The sequence below is a fragment of the Asterias amurensis genome, chromosome 21, assembly GCF_032118995.1.
Source record: "Asterias amurensis chromosome 21, ASM3211899v1".
NCBI lineage: Eukaryota > Metazoa > Echinodermata > Asteroidea > Forcipulatida > Asteriidae > Asterias > Asterias amurensis.
Window position 1 is genome coordinate 5655658 of NC_092668.1, and position 20963 is coordinate 5676620.

Sequence of the window (20963 nt, forward strand, 5' to 3'; positions counted from 1 at the left end):
CTGTTCTTTCTATCTATTTGTTTGTTTTCCTAACAGGGGCAAGGGTCATGACCTTTTCCAATTCCGAGTTCCAATATAGAGTCACAGAGGGTCATGAGCTCTGCCCCTAGTCATAGGGAGCAAGGGTCACTTAAAAACAATAATTCATAAAATAAGGTTGGATTTGTTTTGAGGAGTGAACAATTCCTAAAGTTTGCAAGTTTGACTATTTTTATTTTTTTTTTTCATCAGGTATCAACCCATGTTCCGTATTCAACGGAGGCTGTGAGCAAATATGCATCCAGGCTCACGTTAATCAAGTTGTGTGCTCTTGCAATAGCGGCCACTGGCTACGCTCTGATGGAACCACATGCAATCAAGGTACAAAGAGAATTACTAATTAAAGTAGGCATCAATCATCAACAGGTTTTAATTACAGGAAATGTCTTAATCTAACAGAGTTAACGAGCACACCCCCCCCCATGAAGTCTCTACATTATTATTTTTACTTTATCTGTAAACTTATCCATTTCCTCCCATCCTAGACATCTGAAGTAACCCACGGCCAACTTACATGTAAGGCCCAGTTATCAGTTAAAAGAGACATTGTTGTTGGTTGGACAAAAAGTCAGCTGGTTCCCCGCTCAATGTTAGTTGTTTGTAGCTGGTTGCGAAGGGAAGAAGGAAAACCATTTTAACTTTCTGGTCAAACTTGAGAACAAGGCTGAAGACCTGACCTACTCTCAGTGTTAGTGACCAAAGGAAGGAGATGTGGAAGGAAGTCTCTCTTGGATGGGGTCACCCTTCTCTGCATTCTATGTGCCCCCCCCCCCCCCCGAGCCATAAAAGGGAGAAGTCGCCAAAATGCAGAGTTGATTTTGCTTTAAAGAGGTGCTCGAAGGTCAAATTAGATTTCCTAATGTATAAAGTCCTTAGAGGCCAATCGGACTCAATAGACTCCAAGTTGCCTAACATTAGCAAACAGCATGTGTGATGACACCAACTGATGATGGTGACCTTGCCCTCTCACCTGCTCACCTTGCCCCCTTTGTGACTGGAACTGCCCCCTTTTGTGACTGGAACGTTAAGTTGAAAGCTTTACCACCAGACGAATCAGATAATAATAGCCTGCCACCTCAACAGGTGGCGTCGGGAGTGTCTGATTCCGTTCCCTGCAACGTCTTCCTTAGCATTGAGTCAAATGCTTGTGACTAAATTGTTTTTACAAAATGTTTCCCGGGTCGCTAAAATACATCATCTCTGAAAGAAGTGTTCTGCAAATTTGAAGGCAGGGCTTGCCCTAAACACCCACCCTACATGGTCTGTTAACCCATTTTGGTCCAACTATATACGGTAATTATCACCATATGACCAGACATGGCTAATATTTTAAAATTTTGCCACAATTTTTTCATGTAAAATTGTCTGACAAAATGTTGTCTATTAACCCTATTATTTTATATGAGATCGTTTATTTCTGTATTATCACCACCATACAACCAAACATGGCTAATATTGTTTTTTACAAAAAAAAATTTCTTGAGTAACGGATATGAGCACTTTAAGTGTCTGAAGAAATAATATGAAACAGACATTTCGAAAACATGAAAAATGGGTTTGGAAAATATCAATTCAGGTCTTGGCCTTGCCTTTGATCTTTTTGTTTGAGTGGAAGTTGATCAGATCTTGCAGCCGTTAGTGGCCGCTATGGGCAATTTGGTACAAGTCGTTTGTCGCTGCTATTGGCTCTTAAAGGTTAAATACTGCTTCGGGCTAGTAAACACTGCTTCTCAACTTGCCCTGAGGGACTAATAAAACCTGTCCAACCTACTTGTTTGTAACGAGTAGTGGGTAGCCACTTAGTCCGGTAATTGCAAGAGGAAAATTAATTGTAGTACTTAAATGTTAGAAGCCCGGTTCATACATGTACTTCCTGCAAATGCAATGCAAATTTCTGAGTCAAAAGCTTGCAAGAAAAAAACAATTGGAAAATAATTCAGAAAAATGTACTTGTGCTCAAGTCCTGCAAAATATTTGCAGCAAAAATGAAGCTGTAACGTTAAAATTTGTGTTGCAATCGCGTTCACATTCACAGGAAGTATGAACCGGGCTTAAATCTATCAGCATAAGCTTTGGTAGCAGGAACTATATACGTCATTTAATGAAGTCATTTTTTAATTCTGAACGCTTAAAGCAGATATTTCTTGCTTGTTGGAAAGGGTAATATTTCTTCCTTTTCAAATGTGATAAATGATTTTTTTTTTTTAATGGATAATGTTTGAAACTTGGGGTCATAAAACTTCCTTGGGCAAGTAAAATGCACAGTCTAACATTAGCCCAGTTTGCTGCTTTTTAAAAAGCTTAAGCCCAAGGCATGAAAGGTGTGATGAATGTGTGTTTTTGGGGGGTTTTTTTATTTTTATTTTACTTGGGGTTTTTATGGTGTTGTTTTTTCTTTTTTCTTTTTTTTTGGGGGGGAGGTGTTTTTTTTTTTTTTTTTTTTTTTTTTTTTTTGGGGGGGGGGAATTAATTAATTAATTGATTGATTAGATTAATAATTTTCCCTTTGTTTTTCACTCCCCTTTATAGGGGGGGGTGTTTAAAGAGTATTCATTTGTATTTTTGTTATTCCAAATACTAATACAGAGAAAACAACCGCTAACCTTAAACTAACCTTAAACTTGATTCTTGATTGACATCCAATTATCTCGTACAAAGTTGTGTTCATGGATGTTTTAATTTTAAGTTTTTAATCCAGTTATTTCCTCGTCACCCTGTCCCTAACCGCAAACTCTCAAATCAATCATTTCCTGTCGATAATTTAGTCCAATTTTGTTTTGTCCCTCACCGAGGAAATGTTAGCAATTTGTCCCCTCTGATATCACAACCCCATCCCCTTGTTCCAGTCACTCTCGTACCCAAGCCACATCAAGTACCACCTGCCAATACAAATTACCAGCAAATTTTAATCTTGTCCAAGTCTCCAAATGGACACGTAAGCTTTCAAATTTCTTCGTTATACTACAAAGAAACACACTTCATTTGCTGCGTTTTACAGATTTTGTTCTTCAATTGCTTCCCCCTCTTTGGTTTTAATTGTGTGCATGTGTCATCAGCATAAGTAGTCACTCTGCTTGTCTCCTGTACCCCTTTTAACTTTTATAAGAGTGCTGGACTAGGAAACATAACTGCAACAAATTTTAATCTTGCCCTAGTCTTCCTCCGTGCCACAAACTTTTCGTCTTTCGAATCTATTTGTTATTCCACAAGGAAACACGCTACTTGGTTTGCTGCCTTCATGGATTTAATAGTTCACTCACTCCCCACTTCTTTGGTGTTAATTATGCACATGTGTCATCAGCATAAATAGTCACCATCCTTGTCTCCCCGGTACTCCTAGTCTTCATCAGCGGGACAAACATTTCGTCTTTCAGATCTCTCAGTTATACTCCAAGGAATCACTGTACTTCGCTGGCTGCATTTTATGGATTTTATAGTTCACTCACTCCCCACTTCTTTGGTGTTAATTATACGCATGTGTCATCAGCTTAAATAATCACCATTCTTGTCTCCCTTAACTCAACTTTCAGACGAGTGCTGGACCAGGCAACATAACTGCAGCGTCAACGCACTCTGTGAGGACGCGGATCCAGGATTTGTCTGCCGTTGCAAACCGGGATTTAAAGGGGATGGACATACCTGCATAGGTGAGTTTTGCTCAATGCCTGAGGGGATTAATTTAGTGAGGAGAGATTAGGAAGTTTTGATGAGTGAGTTGATTAATCTACTCATGGTATTACATTTTTGTTGCTAACCTGTCATCGCTTTAAGAAACTTTACTAACTGGAAGGACTTTGATTTTGAACCAGTCTGGGTTTTAACTCTGGTATTTTATTACGGTTTATTTCTCGTTAACAAGTTTTCTCACTCTCAAGAGCCTTTGTGATTAAAGGCAGTGGACACTTTTGGTAATTAGTTAAAACAGTTATTAGCATAAAACTTAACTTGGTAATGAGTAATGGGGAGAGGTTGATAGTATAAAACATTCTGAGAAACGGCTCCCTCTGATGTGCCATAGTTTTCAAAAAGAAGTAATTTTCCACGAATTTGATTTCGAGACCTCAGATTTAGAATTTGATGTCTTGAAATCAACCATCTAAACGCACACAACTTCGTGTGACAAGGATGTTTTTTTCTTTCATTATTATCTCACAACTTCAACGACCAATTGAGCTAAAATTTTCACAGGTATGTTATTTTGGTGCTTATGTTGAGATACACTAAGTGAGAAGACTGGTCTTTGACAATTACCAATAGTGTCCACTGTCTTTAAAAAGGCAAAGTGTTTTTGGAACCGTTCGATTGTTTAAATCCTATGTATATGACTAATAGGTGAACATTTATTTTAAAAGGTGGATTGTGTTTTTGAGATATCTAAAAGATTTGGAGTGGGTAATGTCCACGCAGGAGTACAATGGTACAATTCTGTTTTACTCATCTGTTATTGAAAGTGCTATTACTCATGATTGTGTGGTTTGGTACAATGGAGCAAGAAAACAAGATACTGGTAAAATGAAACGGGTTGTGAAACAAGCATCAACAATCCTAGGGATAGACATCGATCTTGATGAAACTTGCAAAGATAAGGTTCTATCTAAAGCAGAGGCAGTTGTATGTAACACCAACCATCCATTGAACAAATTCTTCATCAAACTTAGAAGTGGTAGGAGATGGCAGTCACTTAGGTGCAAAACAAACAGGTACCTCAACTCCTTCATCCCATACTCCGTCCGTCTCCTCAACCGTGTTTAACTACTTTGTTTACTTTCTGCTTAGATGTAGTTTTCAGTATAATTAAATTGTGGTTTATTAGTAATGTAGTTTTCTGATTAATTAATATTTCCAGTAGTTTATATATGATTGTGTGTTTTTTATTTTTATTTCTGTATTGCATGTAATCAAACAGAGTTTCCTACATGGTGGGACAAATAAAAATTGAATTGAATTGAATTGAATTGAATAGGAATACACAATCTAAGAAGCGTTACTGCAGCAACGCTTTTCAGGTTTAAGTTTGGGGGCATAACAACTTATGAGGTGGGGGGGGGGGGAAAGAAAGTTGGTAACTAATCAATTTCTTATCAATAGTGAGCCGTCCGTAGAAATTGAACAAAGAAACAAGCAACAACTCTAAAAAATGAATGGCAATAAAAAACCTAAATCTATTGGTAAAACCAAAATGAATAATAAAAAATTTATTGGTATGTGCAGCAGTTTCGGTGGTATAAAGCATTTTGAGAAACATTTCACTTCGAAGTAACGTGGTTATTACATCACAACATCATAATATGGAAAATTACATCACTTTGTATCATAAGACGTAAGACATAAGAAAACAGTATTAATCTCCAAAAAGAAGAAATGACAATGCTCGCACAAGTTTATCCTTTGCCTACTTAATAACAAGTCATGTCTTAGTGCTTGTTTTTACTTTTTTTTTAAACCCGACTTTACCCAATGTTTCCAAAGAAATTGAGATCGTCTTCTTCAAGATATGTGAGAGTGATTCGACCTTTGTCTGTTCAACCTTTGTCTACTTAATAACAAAGTCGTATCTTAGTGATTGATGTCTTTATCTTGTTCAATCCGAGTTTGTCCGACATTTTATAAGAAGTTGAGACCCTCTTCTTCAAGATGTATGAGAGTGATTCAACCTTTGTGTCTTCAACCATTGCATACTTAAATGGTTTGGGTAAAACACAATGTCCACAGATTCACATTAAACTTGCCAATGGTAGACGAAAGCTTCCCTTAAAATATTACTTGCTGATGTGCTGTATTTTTTGAGAAATGAGTAACACAATGTCACAAAAATAGTTATCGTCTCAGGAGACAAACACTTATTTTAGCTTGACAACACGACTATCCTGAAAACATTGTTCTGTGATTTTCCCTTTTGTTTTTTCAAAAACTTGATGACTAATGAAGCTGAAACTTCTACGGGTAAGTAGACTAGTGAGTAGGTATTCATGTCATGGCCGAAGTGAAGTGAACGATGTCTTACTTGTTCTTTCTTTTCTTGTTCAACCCAACAGCACCGACCACACCCAGATCAGAGTTGATAGCCCCGCCCCACATCTCCTACCCATACATACCCCCTAGCACTACGACATCTGCAACCAGGATGCTGAGTTTCTCGGAAGCCACTCACAGCGCCACCCGTCATAGGGGTGGTGCCCCCCTGACAACACTGCGTAGCACCACAGTAGCAAAGTCCACCCTACCTCCAAAAGGTGGTATACCCGGGGGTGTACCTCTGCCAGGTTCCCGCGGGGATGTACCTCTGCCAGGTTCCCCCGGGGGTGTGCCCCTGCCAGGTTCCGCCGGGGGGAACCCAACCTATAAAGGTGACGGCGGCGGTGGTGGACAACAGCCCGGCCTAGGTGCAGCAGATACCGTCTCTATGGTAACCGGTACGCGACATCCCGATGATGTTTTGGCGATCACAACCAGGTCGGGTCATTTTGGGGAGTGCGGACCGGAATATCGTTACTTTTGTGTCAACGGTGGGAAGTGCACCTGGTTACGATATCTGGAGAAGCCAGCATGCAGGTAAATTCATTTTCAACTCATTTGATAATAGACCGATCCAATAGGCGCCGACGACGACGCATGTATGAGCAAGAACATGTGGGGCTTTCCAATGCCTTTCTGCACAACTCTGCCCCGCGCGCCAAGATACACGCACGCATGTCGAACCTTATTTGTCGGACCTTCGTTGCGTTGTGATTGGTCAATACGCAATGGGCGGAGCTAAATGGATCGGTCTATTGTTCCCAAATAAGGGCTCAAATTTAGGGGGGAAGTCCACAAGACCACAGAGCTTGTAGGTTACAATTTTTACTGGACCAGCGTTTATTTTACAAGACCACAGTTTAAAATTTAATTGTAAATTGTTTCCTTTTGAACGAGCTCTAAGAGAATATCTCATTATTTGTGTCTTTTGGTATCGTTATTAAGTTTCCTTCAATTGACCCCTTGCACGCACGTCACACACGGCGACTGTGTAAACCCCACGTCGCCTAAAATGCGCACTTCACTAAATAACGCAAAGTGACATTGCCCACCGGTATGGCGCATCCAAGATTATTCTGATGATGACGCCAGGTGAATTGGGTCAATACTCTAAAAAAAGATATTACCAGTTGAAAGATAAATTATGGTACCTTTAGTCAATTGAAAAACACAATCCTGAGTTTTCTGGCCTCGGGCCTACGATCTAGTGTTAAATTCGAGCCCTGCAAAAGTGTTAAAGACACTGGACACTATTGGTAATTGTTAAAGACTAGTCTTCACAGCTAGTGTATCTCAACATATGCATAAAATAACAAACCTGTGAAAATTTGAGCTCAATCAGTCATCGAAGTTGCGAGATATTAATGAAAGAAAAAACACCCTTGACACACGAAGTTGTGTGCTTTCAGATGCTAAGTCTGATGCTAATTCTAAGTCTGAGGTCTCAAAATTAAATTCGTGGAAAATTACTTCTTTCTCGAAAACTACATTACTTCAGAGGGAGTCGTTTCTCACAATGTTTTATACTTTCAACAGCTCCCCATTACTCCATAATTATTTTGAGTAATTACCAATAGTGTCCACTGCCTTTAAAGTTAATGTATTCAACCTTTTTTTCATTATTTGGTTTTACTCATACACTATTGTGTGTAAAGCACTATGTGTGTACTTTCCAGAGTCCTTTGAACTTTGGAAAGTACTGCTTTGTAAGCCTGGGTAAACTAGTGAAATTTAGGGCCATGTCACACGAGGCAATTTACAGGCAACAATAAGTTTCAGGCAATCTCCAAGAAGATATTTCATTCATATTTGATTGTTCACATATACATTCCTTGGGAATCGTAAGACATTGTTTGCAAAATTACTCATGTGCTACCAAGGTAGTCCTGTGGCATTGCACTGCAGTTGGTTGCCTCCAAGTTGCCTGTAAAAGTTGCCTCATGTGACAAGGCTTTTACTTCTCGACTAGTCACGCCTCACATAGTCGGGACTTCTACACTAGTCGCACTAGTCATCTAGGCTTACTGGGTAGACAGTGCTTTACACACATCGGTGTATGGGTAAAATTAAATATTATTCTTGAATACTCATAATGCAAATTTAAAATCTGTTAAACTTTGATTTTCTCTTTCCAAGATGTGTTTTTATTCTTTTAAAATAAATATGTAATTGTTTAATGGTAATGTTTTGTTTAATGGTAATTCTTTACACTAGTTCACGTCTCTGTTAAAAACTCATTTGTTTGAAAGCTGCTTATTTGTTATCTGCTTACTTGTAATGTATGTATCTGTCACTCATCGTGTATTTCATTGTTACCTTAATGCGAGGCTTTTTCCTCACCCCTTTACTCGTTACCAAGTTAGGTCTTATGCTAATAATTATTTTGAGAACTACCAATAGTGTCCACTGCCTTTAACTAGTGTATTTTTAAGAAAGATTTTTGATTTGTCTACTCTCTTCCTAATATTCCTAATACATTTCCTGTGTTATTGTGTGGTTCTGTTTTCTAGTTGTCCAAGTGGCTATGTGGGCGAGCGCTGTATGTACGTGGAGCCAAACATACCAGCTAATGGTTTGAGTGGGGCGATGGTGGCTGCCATATCAGTTGGTATACTCGTCCCAATCTTTCTTGTTATTGTCGGCATCGCCTGTATCGTCCACCGGAGAAAGTAAGTCAGTTGAGATGACACAGTGTTGTTCCTTACAGGTGTTATTACGTTAGATAATTGTCAAAGATTAGTATTCTCACTTGGTGTATCCCAACATATGACGAAAGTAACGAATCTGTGAAACTTTGGGCTCAGTTGGTCATTGAAGTTGCGTGCAAATAGTTAAAGAAAAAACCACACCGTTGCATAAATTTGTGTGCTTGAGGCCTGAAGTCTTTGAATTACTTGAGTGAGATATTACCTCTTTCTCAAATACTACGTTACTTCAGAGGGAGCCGTTTCTCACAATGTTTTATACTATCAACAGCTCTCCATTGCTTGTTACGAAGGAAGTTTTTATGCTTGCTAACAACTATTTTGAGTAACTACCAATAGTGTCCAATGCCCTTAAGAGCAAACCATGATTGTATCACCTACTTACTAATGTTGCTATGTCTCAGTTTATTTGATTTTGTTTCACAATGTTCATAACCTGGAATTGTGGAATTTTGTGAGGGACAAAAAAATAACCAAAAGTTATGATGTTTGTTTCTCTTCTAGATCCATGATGCCTAAAACTGTAGACACGGAGATCAGTTTGCAGTCTCTGGACAGGCTGCAAGGCAGACCGAGGTGTGACGAACCCCAGAGCAATACCTGTGACAGACCAACATCCCCACCCTCACCGGTGTCAACCACGGTAGGTTTCTTCTGTATGATCGACAAATAATGATGATGTTCAAATAATTAAAAACAGGAGTCAAATTTAACGGTGGCCCACTGGCCCAAGACCAGTGCTAATATGTTCGGACCACCAGCCGATTGCACAACAGTTGAGACTTTTATGGTTCTGATTTTTGACTGTAATAAACTTCACCCGAAAATGCTGCGAAACACAGACCACATTTTGATCACGATGTACACAGCGCACTGTTCTGGCACTACGATGCTGAACGGTTTTACATTGTTACAAATATATGGTGGGCCAGTAACTCTTTTTTTTCGACAGTCCCTGCTGGCAAGTAGAAATTAATTTTATTTCGACCCCCCTGTTAAAAACAACTTCTAGAAATGATGAACAGGTGATTAGCTGTGACAGCGTTCAATCATCCGCTTAGCTGTGAAAGCATTCCGTTATCCATTTAGTACACTCTTAGCACGCAATCTGTCCTAATTTACACATACAGAAAGGTCATATTGCTGTGCTATATCGTTCTACTACTTTTGATTGCTGTTAAGCTGTTGGGATGACAGCTGCCAAACTTGAGGGTTGTGGGTCGCTAATTGTCTAAGATCGCTTAAATCTTGTTCACAACTTAAGTATATTAGGTTAGTTAAATGTGATTGGTTACAATAACACTCAAACCGTGTGAGATTTATTTAACAACCACACTTACAAAATTTAAGACTAATTTGAAAATGGATTGAATAAATAAATCCAAATCCGTGGGTGTGAAAAACAACATCAGCTGTTATGTTTTCCTAAACTATGATGTAATCGGATCAAGTAACAGCTGACCGGAACTAGCCACGGTAACAGTGTAGATGAGGATATAAATGCAAACTTTTCAAAAGGGCCACCTGACACCATTTAAAAGACAACTCGCTGGGCTATTTTCCCCACATATTTTTCTTTTTCTGAGACCATTAAAGTGTATCCTTTTTTCTTTTTTTTTCTTTACTAAAAAAAAAAGGAGGCAAGCCTCTTAAAAGGAAGTGGGCGCGGACGCTACACATGTTTTTGGTTATTTTTGGCCTAATCTGTTTTTTCTCCATGACCTATACTTAATCCCAGCTTGATCTCTTATCATTTTGTAAAATCATAGAGGCAATATTTCTCAACCTTGACATTAAATTAAAATAGGCTAGTATCTCGTAATATTTACCAAGCGTCATGTGCGCACACAGCTAAATGCTTCACTTATTCAATTGAAAATTCAATTCAATTCAAATTTGGTTTAATGTCTAATGTTTTTATTACTATATTTTATCTTAAACCACTCTTTCTAATCCAGTGTTTTTGCCATGGTTGTTTGTCCCAGCATATTCATTGCGAATTAAAGGGGCAGTAAAAAAGCGCATCAACAGAAATATACCTGAGATGGGATTTCTCGGGGGGGGGGGGTTTTGTTGTTAAAGAAAAACAAATAATAAATCCTTCTTGGTTTTTTTATAACTATTATTAAATTCATAAGAGTACGAAGATAAAACCATATAGAACAATCCCAGATTGCAGAGTGGGGCTTTTAAAACCAAAGATAAATTAATTTAAGCAGGCTTCCCACTCGAAAGCTTTCACGCTCGCAAGCTTTTATGCTTTGCGCTCGTAGCTCAGGTTTTTTTCAACAGCCTATCACATCCCTGGCATTGACAAGAATAAACGCCTCAAGGAGTATCAAATTACTCAACAACCAGCTGCCTCGGAAGTTGTTGTTACGACCAAATTGTCAACAAATTGATTGCTTGTATATTAGTATGGATGACAAATGCTGTTAGTCACGTCGCATTAGACAATAGCTGGATCAAAGTCTTGTTGCACCAAGGTACTACGAAACAAGGAAATTGTCAATGTCACGTTCTTAATGACAGGATTGTCCGAAGATTAACAAAGGGTTTTTAAGAGCAACGATTTATACAGATGGGGTTAGTTTCAAATGTCAAAACGTCCTTGATTCTTGAAACAGTTAAACGCTTTTTTGTTCTCGATGATAGAAGTAGCTGGATTATCTATTTAAGGAATAAACATCCATTACATGTGGGATTAACACTTGTGGTTTTGAAGCTAGGATTAGCTGTAAGGAAGTGTGTTTGTTTATGATCTTACTAGCTGGTTGCCATACTCGTTTTTCTTTTAATGCTTGGATTTTACAAGTTTTCTTTTCTAACTGCCTCTAGCTATCGAGCAAGCTTGGGGCTCTAGATTGGCAAAGGTTGTGGGTTCGAATACCACCCAAGTAATATGGCCTGTGATTTATTTTTCACATAACTCGTTTAAAGGAACACGTTGCCTTGGATCGGACGAGTTGGTCTATGAAAAGCGTTTGAAACCGTTTGTTATGAAATGCATATGGTTAGAAAGATGTTTTAAAAGTAGAATACAATAATCCACACAAGTAGCACTCAACATTGTACGGTTTTCATTTTACGTCGCGGACTAACACGGTCGGCCATTTATGGGAGTCAAGTTTTTGACCCCCATAAATGGCCGACCGTGTTTGTCGACGAGGTAACACGAAAACCACGCAGTTTCGAGGCATATTTGTGTAGATCATTGTATTCTACTTTTACAACATTTTTCTAACCATACCGATTTTATAACAAACGGTTATAGAACGCTTTTCAAAGACCAACTCGACCGATCCAAGGCAACGTGTTCCTTTAAGTACAGAGTAAACAGTGCTTACACACATCGGTGTGAGGGTAAAACACAAATAATAAGTTTTCTGCAATTGTTTTAACTAATCCCTAGACACCATCCGAACCTGTAATTTCAGGCCTGGAATTACACGAAGGCCACGCACAGGCCCTTACAGAAGTTTTACATAGACTTTTGAGATTTATCCAATGGAACTACCCTTTGCAAAAAAAAACATGGCCTTGCCCTTTCAAAGATGAAATTCCGGGCCGTTTTGGTTTCTTCAACTCAAGTTCAACCTGTCGCAAGGATTTCTCGAAAATCTCTTAGCGGCTTATTCTTCTTACTCACTAATTTCCCATTAGAGTTAGAATGACACGATTATGCCACTTGAAGTTGCACGAAACACCGAAGAATTGATAAGGGGGGTTGTCAGTTGGGGGATACTGGAGGATCTACACAGGAGCGTGACTCGTTAGATTTGACTGGGCAACCCAAAGAGCCAGGTGCATACTGCCTAGCCTAGGAGAGGTTTGGAGAGATCTAGAGTTTCCTGTGACTACTACCTGAGTCATAAGACACAAGTACCAGGCTAGTCTTGTTGCAATGTGTGAACTTGTGGAAAGGAGAATTCAATACAATCTTTAGCCAGGGCAGTACAACTTTATTAGCAACACCAACATTTGTCCTGAATGTTAAATATGTCACTCTGAGTCAAATTTTTTGTGATAGACTTTTCAGATTCCAAGTAACTGCTGTACTATACAATTCCTATTGGAATTCCAGGAAACAAACAGATTAGCTGTAAGGAAGTGTGTTTACAAACAGACACTTAATTAGTGTCGGATGGCATCATGCAAGAATTAATCCAGTCAATTTAAACTCATTTGTTTAACTGTACAGAAAGTACAAAGTTATAGGGGAAAACCCTTTTTCTGAGATTGAACAAATGAATGATAAGTCTTATGTTTCCCGTCGCCTTTCAGAAGTTGATATCCCCCGATAGACCGCTGCCTACGGCATCCTCCACCTTGCCTCTATACTACTCCTGCAAGAGGAAAGCCCCCAGTGTGCCCTCCGACACTGAACGCTACATGGAACCCGCCCATATCCCCACCCTGAGGCGTACCGGGATGTCAGGGTACCAGACCCCAAGGAAAGGAGCGCCGGCCATCATGCCCAAGCCCCAGTTCAAACTAGCAGGGGGCGTGGCCGCTCACGCCCTCATGCACCGGAAGTTATCCATCGAGCAGGAGAAACTGGAACAGGATTACGCCGACATTGACGCCGATCTGCCGTCCCAGAGTCAGTACGATTTGTTGGTCAGATCACAGGGTCTCCGGCCGGACAACTTGTACGTGAATACTCCCAAACTCATACCAAAGATGTCCAAGTGAGAGGGCAACTGTTGAAATCATGCTGCAGGAGTGGTGTCCTCGGGGGAAATCTGTCCTAATATGGGCTGGAGGAAGAGGATTCAAAAGAGGGCGCTATTAGTTTGTTCCGAGTTTGCCATATGGAGGGACAGGGGGGACAGAATCTCCTGCCACACTGGCTTTGGAAGAGCCAGCACTATCCTGTAAAAAGTCTTCCCTTCTTTTGTAAACCCTTCATGAAATTTTTGGGTGAAAATGAAGAGGGCTTTCGAGAGAAAACTATTGGTTTCAAATTACCATTTTTACCATACCCATAAACTACACTCACTCACTTTAAGCCCGGTTCATACTTCCTGCGAATGCAAAGGCCAATGCGATACGAATGTTGACGTCACAAATTCGCAACGAATAATTCGCAGCAGTTCAACTCTGGGCACTCACTTGCGAATATCGGTGCGAAAGGAGGGTTGTGACGTCCAATTCGCTTCGCATTCGCAGGAAGTATGAACTGGGCTTCAGTCGACCCAAGTTGTCGGGTAGTCACATGTTTGAATCGGGTTCGATGTCTGACACACCACACAACTCTATCCTGCATACAGCTGATTATCTCCTCCTTGAAGCTTACTCCTGCATCTTCAATCAGGGTCATGGTCTTAGTGGGTCTTACAGATAATTATAAACTTAATAAAACAATTGTGTAGGTATTACTGTATATGAGACTAGTAATGTATAGAGATAATGACTTCATATTTATGCGCATATATTCATTCAGCAACTTAATACCGAATCTGATCTGTCAGAAGTAAATGTTGTTCAAAGGCTGATTGGCTAGTCATACTTATAAGCCAATTTGACTATGCACCACATTGGTTTTTATCTTGTAAGTGTTGTTCCCTGACTGCATAAGTAGTTATGATAATAATATTTGACAGGTACCCATCTGTCATAAGCCGGGACTGTCATTCCAATACACTTTTCAGTTGTCAAACTGGATCCTCACAAAGTGGATTTGGAATTTAAGACTATTTAATATTCTTACTGCCTGTAATGTGCCTTATTAAAAGAAATAACTTGTGAAATATATCTGAAAGCATAGTATTGTTTATAACTGTTAAAGAAAGTTAGTAACTTGCTGCTGCATGTATAAAGGAAAGTTAAAAAAAGATTGTTGTTGAAAAAGGTTAGAATTGAGTGTTGAGTTTTTATACCAGCTCTTTTTTTTTTCCGAGAGATTTTTTACATGGTGCTGCTGCAAACCCTCTCCTTGAAAAAAGAAATATTTTCATGGATTCATTAAAGGAACACGTTGCCTTGGATCGGACGAGTTGGTCTTTGAAAAAGCGTTTGAAACCGTTTGTTATGAAATACATATGGTTAGAAAGATATTTTACATATTTTATATATTAGTAGAAAATAATGATCCACACAAGTATGACTCAAAATTTGTTTTCCTTTTAGGTCGCGAGCTAACATGGTCGGCCATTTTGTGAATGGTCGACCGTGTTTCTTGGCGCCGTAAAAGGAAAACCGTTGCAACTTCGAAGCATGTGAGTGTGGACCATTATATTCTACTTTTAAATTATCTATCTGACCATTTGCATTTCATAACAAACGGTTTCAAATGCTTTTCAAAGACCATCTCAGGCGATCCAAGGCAACGTGTTACTTTAAAGCCATTATACACTTTCGGTAAACAGTATTGTCCAAGTCCCACACTTCGTGTATTACAACTTGTATATAAAATAACAAACCTGTGAAAATTTAGGCTCAATCGGAGTTGGGAAAAAATAACGGGAAAACCCACTCTTGTTCCCGCACGTTTGGTCGTGTCATGACATGTGTAACTTAGACATGTGTTTACAATAAATCTGTAAATGTAATTCTCGCTATCGAGAATTGATATTGTTTTCATGTTTTCTCAAAAAGAAAAGCATTTCATGGAATAATATTTCAAGAGAAGTCTTTCACCATTACCTTCTGTAAACCCTGTAAATTATTTGTAAATCTGTGAACTTTTTTTTTGTCTGTACCAAAGTGTATAATGGCTTTAATGTTTAGGACTCATTGTGTACATATGTATTTGTAATTTTTGCAATTTATTATCAACTCTGACATATTGTGCAACTTTTATTTGGGATTATAAATAAAAACTGCCCTACCCTTGTATACATTTTTTATTTATTTTTATTTAAAACTTTTTTTGCCTGTAAATATCTTTTTATTTTTAATTAGATGTCTTGAATTAAAGGCACTGGACACGTTTGGTAATTACTAAAAAAATTATTAGCATAAAAACTTACTTCGTAAACGAACAAGGGAGAGTTGTTGATACTGATTGTATAAAAAATTGTGAGAAACGTAGCTTTTGAGAAAGAGGTAATTTCTCACAAAAATATTTGAGTCTGAGAAAGGCTTCAGGCCTGAAGCCTTTCTCAGGGATCCGAAAGCACATAAATTTGTGCATTATCTGTGGGGTTTTTTTTCTTTCATTATTTTCTTGCAACTTCAATGACCCATTGAGCCCACGTTTTTACAGGTTTGTTATTTTATGCATATGTTGAGATACATGACAATTACCAAACCTGGCCAGTGCCTTTAAGTATGAAAGTCAGACAGTCAGTTTTCCTGGGAATTTTGACAATTTGAAAATGGAGGTTTGAGTTACTGGAGGTTTGAGTTACTGGACAAAGCCTGTGTAAATCACTGGCAGATTAGAGTATGGAAAAAGTAAATTGGTGTTTGAAAAATCAACTCAAGTTGAAACAGATTTTATTTAATAAAACAAGTAGATCACTACAAAACTATGTTATTCTTTTGTACGAATACTTTGCATATTATTGGCCAAAGGTGAACGTATTTGCTCAATATCCACAAACTATCTAATCGGTTTAAATTTTAACAAATTACCCTCTTTCTTTTCATGTTTTTTTTTTTTCTTCTGACTTTTCTTCAAACTATTTTGCTTTGTGATCAATGTTAAACATTTGTTTTCAATCACTCTGTGATGAAAAAATTTATCTTTATCTTGATTCAGACTTTTTAAAGTCTGCCTGATTACAGACACTGGACACTATTGGTAACTGTCAAAGACCAGTCTTCTCACTTGGTGTATCTCAACATGCATAAAAAACAAACCTGTGAAAATTTGAGCTCAATCGGTCGTCAAAGTTGCCAGATATTAATGAAAGAAAAAACACCCTTGTCACACGACAGTGTGTGCTTTCCGATGCTTTATTTCGAGACCTCAAATTCTAAATCTGAGGTCTCAAAATCAAACTCGGGGAAAACTATCTCTTTCTCGAAAACTACTCCACTTCAGAGGGAGCTGTTTCTCACAATGTTTTATACTATTAACCTCTCCCATTACCCGTTACCAATAGTGTCCACTGCCTTTAATGCCCCGCCCCCGGGCGGTGAAGGAGTGCAAGTATAATTGATTGCAGTACTGATCCAGACCCAGATGGTCTTGTGGTCTACTATTACTATTGTTTCAAGGGTCCAAATTATATATATTTGTTTTTTTCTGTGTAAACCCAACTAGACAAAGACTTCATGCTAATAATTATTTTGAGTAATTACCAATAGTGTCCACTGCCTGTAAAGGTATCATACAGGATTGGTAAAGCTGACCAAAAATAGTCACAGACGGTGTTAATGATTTGAGTGATCATGCTAGGCCCAGAATTACACAGAAGTCATGGTCTATCCCTTGGTGCCTCTTCACAATACCCCCCCGCCCCCCCCCCCAAAAAAAAAGTTTCTAATGGATTTCCAAAGTGCCCTTGCCCCTTTAAAGATGAAATTCCAGGCCTTATATACATAAATTTACAAACCTGTGAAAACTTGGGTTTAAAGGAACACCGTGCGGTCGAGTTGGTCTTTGAAAAGCGTTTGTAACCGTTTGTTATAAAATGCATATGGTTAGCAAAATGTTTAAAAAGTAGAAAACAATTATCCACGCACATTTGCCTCGAAATTGCGTGGTTTTCCTTTTACTTTGCGAACTAACACGGTCGGCCATTTATGGGGGTCAAAAATTTGACTCCCATAAATGGCCGACCGTGTTTGTCGACGAGGTAAAAGGAAAACCATGCAATTTCGAGTGATACTTGTGTGGATCATTATATTCTACTTTTAAAATATCTTTCTAATCATATGCATTCTATAACAAACGGTTACAAACGCTTTGCAAAGACCAACTCAACCAATCCGCGGCAACGTGTTCCTTTAATCTGGTCTTAAAGTTAGAAAAACATCATCGTTAACTTTTGAAAGCTTACTGACTGAAGTTCATACGAATACCATTTTTGTCAGTGAAATATTTCCTTCTGAAATCAAATTGTGTTTGAGTTGATCTGAAACCCTTTAAAACAGTAGCAACAGCTGGTTTTGCATCAGTTGTTACATCCAAAATTACAGACGAGTTAACAGGCTGAAAATTGTGAGTGGTCCTTCTCTAGTTTCTGCTGACTCACGTGGATTAGACCCAAACTTCACGGGTTTGTATGCAATATGGTTAAGGTGTCATGGCCAAGTGTCTTAGAGCATCAAATTCAAGCTCTATTGGTTTAGTCATCGGGGTGTGGATACGAATCCAGGTCATTACACTTGTGTCCTTGAGCAAGACACTTTGGTAAAATTGATTCTCTTCACCCAGGGACATATAAATGGGTACCTGCGAGGTTGATATTGTGGTTGAAAAAACCTACTGGTGAGCGTCACGGCCTACTCCCACTCCCCAGGGAGCTAAAAAAGATGAAAGAAATGTTATGTTAAGACTAGTCTTGTCTCGAGTTAGGATGAGTAAGTCCTAATTACTCGTCCTAACTTAGGACTAGCTGTAAGTGTTTTTTTTTACTCCTGAAGAGTCCTAGGACTAGTCCAAAGTTAGGACTAGTATCTTTGGACTAGTCCTAAGTTAGGACTAGTATCTTTGGACTAGTCCTAAGTTAGGACTAGTATCTTTGGACTAGTCCTAACTTAGGACTAGTATCTTTGGACTAGTCCTTACTTAGGACTAGTATCTTTGGACTAGTCCTAAGTAAGGACTAGTATCTTTGGACTAGCCCTAAGTTAGGACTAGTATCTTTGTACGGTGAAATCGACCCCAGGGCACCTAGGTAAAGCACATTGAAGCGTTATTGTAAAACATGAACCTGTCTGCGACTATTTTTGCCAGCTCTGCTGACCACCATGGCAGCTCGTAGCTGTATACTCCCCAGGGAGCTGAGAAAGATTATAGGAATGTAAATGATCCCAATGACCAGGGCACTAAATCGCAATGAAACTTTATTGTAAAATGTTTTATTTAATAACTAGTTATTATCAAACAAAAATTGAACGCTGGCTGCGACTATTTTGTCAGTTCTACCAAGTCCTGTATAATAACTTTAATGGAGGCAGCACAGCAATTACTGTGGTGTGCTGCGATATGTTAGAGCCATGTCACACAAGGCAATTTAACAGGCCCAACTAGTTCCAGGCAAGAAGTAAAGCCTTTCACGTTTCAATGTTCACCTATTTTTCTGGGGATCGTTAGACAAAGTTCAAAGAATGACTCATGTGCTAACAAAGTGGCCCTGCAGCGTGCACTGCTGTTGGTTGCCTCCTGTAAAAGTTGCCTTGTGTGACAATAATCCTTAGGTTGTTTACAGGGTTTTTGGGGGGTTTTTTTTGCATGGAGGGACGAAGGGCGCGCTTCGGAGAGGGGGAGCTTTTTCAAGGGTGGAAATAATTCTTGAGGGTCAAGAGACAGAGATAGACTTCCTGGTCAATCATGATCCCGGAAGGAATGGATTTGTGGATGGATTTTGAAAAGGAAAAAAAACTTAAAGACAGTGGACACTATTGGTAATTGTCAAAGACCAGTCTTCTCACTTGGTGTATCTAAACATATGCATAAAATAACAAACCTGTGAAAACTTTAGCTCAATTAGTCGTCGAGGTTGCGAGATATGAATGAAATAAAAAACACCCTTGTCACACGAAGTTGTGTGCGGTCAGATGCTTGATTTCGAGACCTCAAATTCTAAACTTGAGGTCTCGAAATCAAATGTGCAGAAAATTACTTCTTTCTTGAAAACTACGTCACTTCAGATGGAGCCGTTTCTCACAATGTTTTATACCATTAACCTCTCCCAATTACTCGACACCAAGTAAGGTTTTATGCTAATAATTATTTTGAGTAATTACCAATAGTGTCCACTGCCTTTAATTATTTGTTGTATATAAAATGTATGTAGTCGTCATATGTATGATTCAATGGTTCAAATAATATTTATTTGCCATTTTGTTTATACGATTTGTAATAAATAATCGCATTTTTATGCCAATTTATATAGTATTATTTCTAGATGCTTTGGATTATTTTGTCGTATCCCTGCTCCATCTTCAAAAAATCATACCTTGTATTTAAAGGCACTGGACTCTATTGGTAATTACTCAAAAAAATTGTTAGCATAAAAGCTTACTTGGTAACGAGCAATGATAGTAAAAAAAACAATTGTGAGAAAGGGCTCCATCTCAAGTAACTTAGTTTTTAAGAAAGAGGTAATTTCTCACTAAGATATTTGATTCTGAGAAAGACTTCAGGCCTGAAGCAAACAAATTTGTGCAAAAATAGTGTTATTTCTGTCATTATTCTCTAGCACCTCCTATAACAAGTTGAGTTCACATTTCACAGGTTTGTTATTTTATGCATATAATGTTGGGTTACACCAAGTGAGCAGTGGACACTATTGGTAATTACTTGAAATAATTATTAGCATAAAACCTTTCTTGGTGACGAGTAATGTGGAGAGGTTGCTGGTATAAAACATTGTGCGAAACGGCTCCTTCTGAAGTGCCATAGTTTTCGAGAAAGAAGTAATTTTCCTCAAATTTGATTTTGAGACCTCAGATTTAGAACTTGAGGTCTCAAAATCAACCATCTAAACGCACACAACTTTGTGTGACAGGGGTGTTTTTTTCTTTCATTATTATCTTGCAAATTTGATGACCAATTGAGCTCAAATTTTCACAGGTTTGTCATTTTATGCATATGTTGAGATACACCAACTGTGAAGGCTCGTCTTTGACAATTACCAACAGTGTCCACTGCCATTCAAGGCCGTGACACTATTGGTCATTACTCAAAATAATTATCAGCATAAAACCTCACTTGGTAACGAGTAATGAGAGGTTGATAGTATAAAACACTGTGAGAAACGGCTCCCTCTAAAGTGACGTTGTTTTTGACAAAGAAGTTATTTTCCACAAATTTGATTTCGAGACCTCAAGTTTAGAACTTGAGGTCTCGAAATCAAGCATCTGAACGCACACAACTTCGTGTGACAAGGGTGTTTTTTATTTCATTCATATCTCGCAACTTCGATGAACAATTTAGCTCAAATTTTCATAGGTTTGTTATTTTATGCACATGTTTAGATACACGAAGTGAGAAGACTGGTCTTTGACAATAACCAATAGTGTCCACTGTCTTTAAACCTCCAAGTATTTAGTTGGATTCACACTCGCAGATGAGTAAAATAG

The 20963-nt window shown here is 38.5% G+C and overlaps 1 protein-coding gene across 1 annotated transcript in view; it reads left to right on the forward strand.

Annotated features, from left to right (window-relative positions):
• Positions 1-15599, forward strand: part of LOC139953108 (low-density lipoprotein receptor-related protein 5-like) — a 61261-nt gene extending 45662 nt beyond the window's left edge. Inside the window, exons 12-17 of the mRNA XM_071952520.1 lie at positions 232-360; positions 3570-3686; positions 6075-6591; positions 8565-8723; positions 9264-9402; positions 13044-15599. Coding sequence (XP_071808621.1) covers positions 232-360; positions 3570-3686; positions 6075-6591; positions 8565-8723; positions 9264-9402; positions 13044-13454 — 1472 coding nt within the window. The 3' untranslated portion in view covers positions 13455-15599. The remainder of the gene's footprint in view (positions 1-231; positions 361-3569; positions 3687-6074; positions 6592-8564; positions 8724-9263; positions 9403-13043) is intronic.
• The last annotated feature ends 5364 nt before the right edge of the window (positions 15600-20963 follow it).